Source organism: Ictidomys tridecemlineatus, chromosome 3, assembly GCF_052094955.1.
Source record: "Ictidomys tridecemlineatus isolate mIctTri1 chromosome 3, mIctTri1.hap1, whole genome shotgun sequence".
Taxonomy (NCBI): domain Eukaryota; kingdom Metazoa; phylum Chordata; class Mammalia; order Rodentia; family Sciuridae; genus Ictidomys; species Ictidomys tridecemlineatus.
Genome location: NC_135479.1, coordinates 168,137,953 through 168,147,923, shown reverse-complemented (window position 1 = coordinate 168,147,923; position 9,971 = coordinate 168,137,953). Strand labels below are relative to the sequence as shown.

The 9,971-nt window shown below is 31.4% G+C and overlaps 1 protein-coding gene across 1 annotated transcript; it reads left to right on the top strand.

Moving 5' to 3' along the window:
• Positions 1-371: 371 nt before the first annotated feature.
• On the top strand, positions 372-1,298 carry LOC101968561 (olfactory receptor 5H8). Its single transcript, XM_013363543.3, has one exon. The coding sequence runs from the start codon at positions 372-374 to the stop codon at positions 1,296-1,298; it is 927 nt and encodes a 308-aa protein (XP_013218997.3).
• Positions 1,299-9,971: the final 8,673 nt, after the last annotated feature.

Sequence of the window (9,971 nt, the reverse complement as noted above, 5' to 3'; positions counted from 1 at the left end):
ATTTTACACCATTTTCAAGTCATTTTATAGTCCTATATTTACAAAGATTTTTTTTTTATTATTCCTACATCCATGTATCAGGTTCTGGACTTTTCTAGAAAACTCAATAGTGGCTGAATAGTTTTAATACACAGGCTTTCCCTTTTTCTCAAATTTGTTTATTTCTGAATATTCAGTGAAATGAGATAACTGCATTTTCCCATTCCTTCCATTCTCTCCATTAATTATACCAAAATAAACATATATAAGAGTGTTCTAATAAGTCAATGGTTTTATTTTAACTCTTTCCAAATAGTCTTCACCTTAAAGTACTTAAAGTATGGTCTTTTTGCATTTATTGCACTTCATTTCAGAGCATACTCATGGAAGACATGGAAAAGAAAAATGCCACATTGCTGACAGAGTTTGTTCTCACAGGACTTCCTCATCACCAAGACTGGAAAGTCCTCCTGTTCCTGGTATTCCTGGTGATATACCTCACCACCATGGTGGGCAACCTTGGTCTGATTGTTCTCATATGGAAGGACCATCACCTTCACATTCCCATGTACTTTTTCCTTGGGAGTTTAGCTTTTGTTGATGCTTGGTTGTCATCCACAGTTACACCCAAAATGCTGGCCAATTTGTTAGTCAAAAGCAAGATCTCTCTCTCTGAATGTATGATTCAATTTTTTTCCTTTGGAATCAGTGCAACCACAGAATGTTTTCTCTTGGCAGCAATGGCTTATGATCGCTATGTAGCCATATGCAAACCATTACTTTATCCAGTGATAATAACCCATAGACTATGCATTAGGCTCTTAACTTTGTCATTTGTAGGTGGCTTTTTTCATGCCTTACTTCATGAAAGTTTTTTGTTCAGATTAACCTTCTGTAATTCCAATATAATATATCACTTTTATTGTGACATTATACCATTGTTTAAGATTTCATGTACTGATCCCTCCATTAATATTCTAATGCTTTTTATATTCTCTGGTTCAATTCAAGTATTCACCATTATGGTTGTTCTTGTCTCTTATACATTTGTTCTACTAACAATCTTAAAAAAGAAGTCTATCAAAAGCATAAAGAAAGCCTTTTCTACCTGTGGAGCTCATCTCTTATCTGTGTCTTTATATTATGGTACTCTTCTCTTCATGTATGTGCGCCCTGCGTCTCCACAAGCAGATGAGCAAGACATGATGGACTCTTTGTTTTACACAGTCATAATTCCTGTGTTAAATCCAATTATCTACAGTCTCAGAAATAAGCAAGTCATAGATTCACTAACAAAAATATTAAAGAGAAATTTTTAGATCTCATATTATCATCTTTTCTCCATTTAGTATAAAACTGTCATAGAATATTTCCAATTACATATTTCTTTATTTTGGAATTGCCCCAGACTTTTGCAATTATAATTCTCCTGTCTTTTATTTTATTCAATTAAATCAAATCTTTTATCATTTTCTAGGACTTGAAGTGCTATACCTAATAAAATTCTTGAAATATTAGTATCTTTTCAATTTGAAAACATTCAAAGAATGAATGAAGACATTTTACTGGATTACTGTTCTTGTTACTGTGACTTGATTGATGTACTAGCTGCTCAAAAGTAGTGCAATTCATTTCAAAATTACCTGAGGGGTTATATAAAACACCTGACAGTGTGTTCAGACTAGAAATTCATATCAGATTTACTCTATTGTGTTGACAGTTCGTGTTACTAAAGAGATGAGCAGATAAAAATTGCAAAAAAATATTTTAACATATTTTGAAGGGGAAAAAACAAAATTCTAATGTAATTATTAAAAATTTTGACAGTGAAGGCAAAGTGAAACTCCAAGAGAATGTTCTTAGCTCAGTCTGTTTCTATGAGTGAGAAGAAGTGACTTGCCTCTCATTGTCTATAATGTCTTCAATGGTCTTTTGCAGCATTATTTGCGTGAATAACAGACAAAGTAAAAATTTTCAATAATTCAAAAAACTAATAGATGAGCTTGAAGATTTGGTGTGTATGTGAAGAAGGTGAGAGACACAATAGGAAGAAAATTCAGGAAAAAAAATGAAATAGGAAGAGAAAATCAGCAATATCTCAAAAGTTATTAGAATGTAAAAATCATATTTGTTTAAATTAATATGACCATGGCTTTAAATGAATATTATCAAAGTTAAAATAATGTTAAGAGAGGACATCATAGTTTTCAGTGATTGTCTAGGAAAAAATGGGAAAATGATCACACTTAGATACTTTGTGCCTGAAATTTGTTACATGCTAACTTTCCTCAGACTTCACATTTTCAAATATAATGAGTGCACTAACTTTATGCTCACTCTGCCTTTCCTTTCAATACTGAAATTTCATTTATATTCTAACCAATAGCAATCAGGATCTCACTCTAAAAGTTACTCACCTATGTGTTATTCAAAATTCTATTTACTTATATTCTCCTCCCTGATTATATGGTTATATTTCCCAAACATTGTTGCCAGATGGTGCTTTCTTTTCAGACCTCTGATAAAAATCACATTCTTCTTAAATAACTTTTCATAAATTGTCACCCTCCCAGATTTTATACATATGTGGCATATATTTTTGGATCTAAATATGTTAATATGAACATATATAGTTGTGTGCAAATGTCCACGTATATGTACAGATGGTACAATATTCTTTCACTAGTGTTTGCTCACCCTGAATTTTAGAAGATCTTTTCCAAAAAGACCTTAATATGCTTCTGGATCTTCCCCCTCTGAAGTTCTAATGGTACCTGTATTATCACTAAAATGTGTTAATGAAAACCTTCTGGCCACACCTTACTCTCAGGTCTATATTTTTGCTCAGGCATATGTTTTGGCTGCATAGAGAATTCATTGATACTGCAACATCCCTTAATTCATTTGCAATTGAAGTGTTATTATTTCCTAAAGTTTACCTCAAATGTTACCACTCCCACGAAAATGGTATTGTTGCTCTCAAAATGACCTAAGGATATAATATAATACAGGATATTTATAATACAGCTAGGAATATTGTCCATGAAGTGTTTTCTATTTACCTAGAAGAAGAGTTGATATTTCTTATTCACTGGATCAATCAGCACACATGCATTCCTATAATGGTCTAGTGTGATATCTTCTGGAAGGTAAAAGCAATTCGTGTCACAAATATTTTCAAATTATTTATCTGATAAAATATTTCTTTATGTGTAGGATCCATGACAAGTTCTCAGAATATATAAAATAAATTTTAAAACACAATTAAAAATAGCCAAAACTTAAAGAGACAACTCACCAAAGATATATATGCATATCAAATAAGGACATAAAGACATGCTGAACATCATTAGTCATCTTATCAAATAAGGACATAAAGACATGCTGAACATCATTAGTCATATGTGCAAATTGTACAAGCTTCAAGGATATATCACAATTTACATATTGAAATTAGTACAGTTAAAAGATTATCCATGCTGGAATTAGTAATGAAGAATTTTATTAATCAAAAATAGTCAACAAAATGAGTGAAGAATTATTTCCACATTTTTAAGAGAACTGTTAATTTCAACCAAATTATGTTTAGGCTAAGAGCTACCTGTGCACATCATTTTCTTTTCTCCATGTTTGTGCAGAGTATTCATAGAGCTTTTCTATACTTTTTTTTTCTACACATTTCTTTTTCACTAGCAAAACTCTAAGCTAGTTCATTGATTAATGAAGCTTCCAAAAAAAAAAAAAAGGAAAAAAATGGCCTTCTTTTTGTCCTTTCTTGCCAGTAGTGGTCAAGTTAAAATAACAACAGCAAACTGTCATTATATAGGTATTTACATACAACCATTCAGATATTAAATCTAAATGCCCTAAGTAGTGTTTTTTTTCTGAATGAATATTCATTCTTCAACTCTCTCCAAACAGTTTCTGTAAATCATACTACAATAAAACCTATGAAGGGAACAATTTAAGTGTATGGTTCTGTTTTAACTCTAATATTTTCACTTCATAAATATTTAAGGTATGTCTCTTCTACATTCACTTCACTTCATTCTAGGAAATTTCCAGTGAGGACATGGAAAGAGCAAATGCAATTTTGCTGACATGTTGCTCTCATAGGACTTCCACAGCAATCACAGAGGAAACTCCCCCTGTTCTTTGTGTTCTTGGTAATCTAGCTTGTCATGGTTCAGAGGAACATACATCCTCCTCTGATAGGATCATCACCTACACATCCCCATGTACTTTTTTCTTGAGAATTTAGCCTTTGTGGATGGTTGGATATTATCAAACGTGATCCCAATGATGATGGTCAACTTACTAGACAAGAGAAAAATGATCTGTCTTTCAGAACACCTGATAAATTATTTTTCCATTGCAGTCAGTATAACATTTCCTCTTGACAGCAATGATTTATGATTGCAATGTTGCTACAGGCCATCCTTTAGAGTATCCTGTGATTATGACCAATAGACTGTGTGATTTTATCATTAGTAGGTGATATTCTTTGTGACATATTTCCAAAATAATTTTATTCAGATTAATCTTTTGTAATTCCCTCAAAATACATAACTTTTACTATGAAATTATATCATAACTAAAAATTTTCTGTACTGAGACTGCTATTTATTATCTACTAAGTTTTATTTTTTTCTGGTTCCATAGAGTTTGCTAGCACTGTGACTAATTTCTTAAAAGTTTGATCTCACTACAATTTTGAAAAAGAAGAATGAAAAGCCCTCTCCAGCATCTCTTTTCTGTATCTTTATACTGTGTCCCCCTTCTCTTCATGTATGTGCATCCCGCATCTTCACAATCAAATGATCAGGAGAGTATCTTCTATTCTACACTGTCATAATTTTCATATTAAATCCCATTATCAACAGCCTAAGAAACAAGCAAGTCACAGATGTACTGATAAAAATGTTGAGAATAAGTGTTTAGATCTTATTAATATCTAGTCTTATTTATTAAAGCAATCATAAAATTAAAGAATTATGTTCTGGTACTATTGAAAGATTTATGCAATTATAATCATTTCTAGATGTTAATTAATTGAGTTCTTGGTATCTAATTAAATCCTAACACCTTCTGCATATCTCATATTAGACATAGAATTTTAATAAAGTATTTATATCATACTGAAATAATTAAAGCAGACACAAGTGAAAGCATTTTATAGTTTCTGTGTTCTTCAATTATAAATCATTGTGTACTAAAATAGTGTACTTCCTCTCAAAAGGACTTAGAAATAATATTTGATACAGTAATAGTGCTATATAGTTTGGACTCATATCACATTCACTCCATAGTGATAGCAGATTGTGTTTGAGCAAGTGAAAGGAAACATCCCCTAATTTTTAAATTTATTCTTAATTGAGGTTATTATGAACTGCATAGTTTTTCTTATTTCTTTCTCAGAAGATTCATTATTAGAGTAAAGGAATGTTATTGATTCATATGTTGATCTTTCATTCTGCTGCTTTGCTGAATTTGTTTATCAGCTCTAAAAGTCTTATGGCTGAGTTTTTTGGGTCTTCTAGATAGAGTATCATGTAATCAGTAAAGAGATAATCTGACTTTTTCTTTTCCTATTTATATCCTATTAATCATTATCCTATTCTTGCCTAATTGCTCTGTCTAGAATTTCAAGGACTATGTTGAATAGGAATTGTCAAAGTAGAAATACTTGCCTTGTTCCTGATTCTGGAGGAAATGTTTTCAACTTTTCATAATTCATTATGATATTGGCTGTGGGTTTGTCATGGATAACCTTTACTATTTTGAAGTAGGTTTCTCATTTCTCTAGTATTTTTAAAATGAATTGGTGCTAGATTTTTTTCAAATAGTTTTTCTGCATATATTGAGATAATTATGTGATTCATGTTCTTAGTTCTATTTATTTGGTGAATTACATTTATTGGTTTGAGTACTTTGAACCAACTTTGAATCCCTGTGATAAAACCTACTTAATCATCGTGTACTATCTTCTTAATGTGTTTCTGAATGCAATTCATGATATTTTATTAAGGATTTTTCATCTATGTTCATCAGAGATACTGGTCTGTAATTTTCACTTCTTGATGAATCTTTGGTTTTGGTATCATAACTTCATAGAATGTATTTGGAAGTGTTTCTTCCTTTCAATTTCATAGAATAATTTGAGAAAGACCTGTGTTACTTCTTCTTTAAAGGTCTGGTAGAACTCAGCTGAGAATCTATCCAGTCTTGGGCTATGTTTTTTTAAAAGGTTTTTAATTGCTGTTTAATTGTTTTACTTGATATTGGTATATTTAAGTTTTCTATATCATCCTGGTTCAATTTGTGCAGGTCTTATGTGTCTAGAAATTTGTTAATATCATCTAGATTTTTTAGTTTCTTGGAACATAAATTTTCAAAATAGTTTCTAATGAATCTCTAGTTTTCAGGGGTATCTCTGATGATATCCTCTTTTTAGTCTCTTCTCTCTTTTGGTTAATTGGCTAAGGGTTTATCAATCATTTTTTATAAAAGAAACAATTTTATGTTTATTGACTGTGTTTTTATTCTCAATTTCATTGATTTTGGCTCTGATCTTAATTATTTCCTGTCTTTTAATGATTTTGGAGATAGTTTGTTGTTTCTTTTCTAGATTCTTGAGGGATAAATTTGGATTAGTTGAGATTTTTATCTTTTTAATGTATACAATCAACGCTATAAACTTTCATCATATAACTGCTCTCATACTGTCCTAGAGATTTTGTTATATGCTATGCCTTCTCATTTGTTTCTAAGAATTTTTAAAAAATTATTCCCTGGTTTCTTCTATTATTTATTCCTCATTCAAAACTATTTTTCTTACTCTCCAGTTGTTAAAGTGGTTTGTTTTTTGCTTGCTGTTGATTTCTAATTTTATTCTATTATTGTCTTACAGAAAGCAAAAAATTATTTTTTTGTATTTACTAAAACTTGCTTTGTTCCCTAAATTATGTTCTATTTTAGAGAACATTCTATGTGCTACTGAGAAGAAAGATAATTTGATTATTGTTAATAAATGAAATATTCTATGGATTTCTATTAGGTCCATTTTATTAATAGTATTTTTTAGTTCTGAAGAGTTTTCATTTAGTTTATATTGTGGTGACTTAACTATTTATGAAAGCTGTATGTTGAATCACCCAATATTATTGAATCAGGGTCGATTTGATTTTTTTTTTATTTTGAGAAGATTTTATTTTATATACTTAACTGCATACTTGCTCTCTTGATGAGGTTAATATTCAGAATATATAATAATCTAATAAAAATTATCATAAAAATTAGCTCAATTAGCAAATGTGCAATGAAACTAAAACAGACACTTCTTAGATGGCTAAGCAATATATGAAAAAATGTTCAACATCCTTAGCAGACAAGGATATGTAAATCAAAACCACACTAGATTTCACCTCAAGTGAATTAGAATGGAAATCATCAAGAATACAATAATAACAAATGCTGTTGAGGATATGGAGTAAATGGTACACTCAAATATGATTGGTAGGACTGCAAATTATTACATTCACTTTGGAAAGCTTTGTGACAATCTCTTGAAAGCTAAGAATGGAACAACCATATAATACAACTATATTACTCCTTGAGATTTATTCATAAGGGCTAAAATTGGGACACTATAGTGATATAGACATATTAGGGCTTACAGCAATGCAATTTGCAATAGCCAAGTTATGCAACCAGTCTAGGTGTCTATCAACAGATAAATGGATAAAAAAATGTGATATATATATACATATATATATATATATATATATATATATACATACACACACACAATACAGGTAAGTCATCCATAAAGAAGAATAAAATTATGGCATTTTCTGATAAATGGATTCAACTGGAGAATATATAAGAAAAAAGTCAAATTCAGAAAGTCAAAAATCAAATATTTTCTCTCATATGCAGAAACGTGATCAATATTAGATAAGGGGGTGAGAATCCCCTGAATAGAAGAGTGATCAATAGAGTAAAGGAAGAAAATTGAGGGGAAAGAGGAGATATGGGATAAGAGAGCAATACCAGAATAAAATTAACCAAATTATGTTATGTACATATATGATTATACCACAATAAATTTCACCTTTATGTATATCTATAAAGCATCAATTAAAAACAATAAAATAAATAAATAAAAGGAATACTAGTTGAGTAGAGGAAGCAGAATAGGAAGAAAAAGGATAGTAGAGATATTGTGGATTGAAATGGAGAAAATTATGTTTCGTGCATGTGCAATTACATCAAAATGAGCTCTGATCTTAAGTGTTACTATAATGTACTAAGAAAACCATAAAAATACATCACCATCATTCAAAGATTATGACTGTTTTTCACATGGTGGGCTTTAAATACATATTTTTTCTGACAAATGCAACAGGGCTTTATTGAAAATATTCTATTCAGACTCAGGAATTCTGGACATTCATCTGCAAAGCCAGAACTCTCTGTCCTTTTTCATTAAGATGTGACTTTTCTCCGCACATAGTTTTGTCAAAGACAACTTCCATGGATGCCCTGGGGCCTGGAGGCCAAGTTCACAAACAACAGAGTGAGGGAAATCATTTATTTATTTATTTATTTATTTATTTAAACACAACACTACAGTGATCTTGACATATCATACAGTTGAATCAAATGGGGTATAATTACTCCTTTTTCTGAGTGTACAGGTTGCTGAATCACATTGTTCGTACAGTCACATTTATACATACAGCAATAGTAGTGTCTATTTTATTCTGCTGTCCTTCCTACCCCCTCCCCTCTCCTCCCCTCACTTCTTTCCACCCAATCTAATGTGCTACACTTCTTTTTTTTCCCCTCACATCATCATACATGTATTCTGTATAACAATAAGGGTCTCCTTCCATCTTCCATGCAATTCCCATTCTCTCTCCCTTTCCCTCCCACCTCTCTTTCCTATCTAGAGGTAATTTTCTTTTCATGCTCTTCTTCCCCATTTTGAGTCACCTCCCTTATATCAGAGAAGACATTTGGCATTTGTTTTTCTGGGATTGGTTAACTTAGTATAATCTGCTCTAATGCTATCCATTTCCCTGCAAATGCCATGATCTTGTTATTTTTTAGTGCTGAGTAATATTCAATTGTGTATAAATGCCACATTTTTTTTAATCCATTCATCCACAGATGGACATCGAGGTTTGCTCCACAGTCTAGCTATTGTGAATTGTGCTGCTATAAACATTGGTGTGGCTGTATCCCTGTAGTATGCCATTTTTAGGTCTTTTGAGTATAGTCCAATAAGAGGAATAGCTGGGTCAAATGGTAGTTCCATTCCCAGCTTTCCAAGGAATCTCCATACTGCTTTCCAGATTGGCTGCACCAATTTGCAGTCTCACCAGCAATGTATAAATGTACACTTTTCCCCACATTCTCGCCAGCACTTGTTGTTGTTTGACTTCATAATGGCTGCCATTCTTACTGGAGTGAGATGGTATCTTAGAGTAGTTTTAATTTGCATTTCTCTGATTGCTAGATCAAAGTTCAAGTAATGATAGAATGGTATGATGCCATAGCACCCATTGTGACGATGAAAGAAAAATGTTTCCTAAAGGTTGTATTTCCTCATTTTCCATCCTCTTTAAGTAAAATTAATGATCTATATAAAGTAACATATTAAGCAATATCTCCCTTCAATAACTTTCAAAGAATTATCATTACAAGACTATATGAACATATGATATCTAGATTTGCATTCACGTTTTTGTTAATAATATGTCAAGGTCAATACACACACACACACACACACACACACACAAATGTTTACTGATCACCCTATGTTGCTCATAGTAGCAGTGTTTACAGTTCTAGACAATAAAACCTTGATAAAAATCTGCAATCATTTCTTCCCCAATTCTCCCAATGAAATTTGTGTGCGAAAATTAGTTACCTAAAACTTTCTGGAGTATTAGCTATTCCATACTTGTATAATTATGTCAAAGTGG

Bases quoted from the DNA above. Each gene is read 5' to 3' on its own strand.
- LOC101968561 (XM_013363543.3), top strand. From the start codon at position 372: ATGGAAAAGAAAAATGCCACATTGCTGACAGAGTTTGTTCTCACAGGA.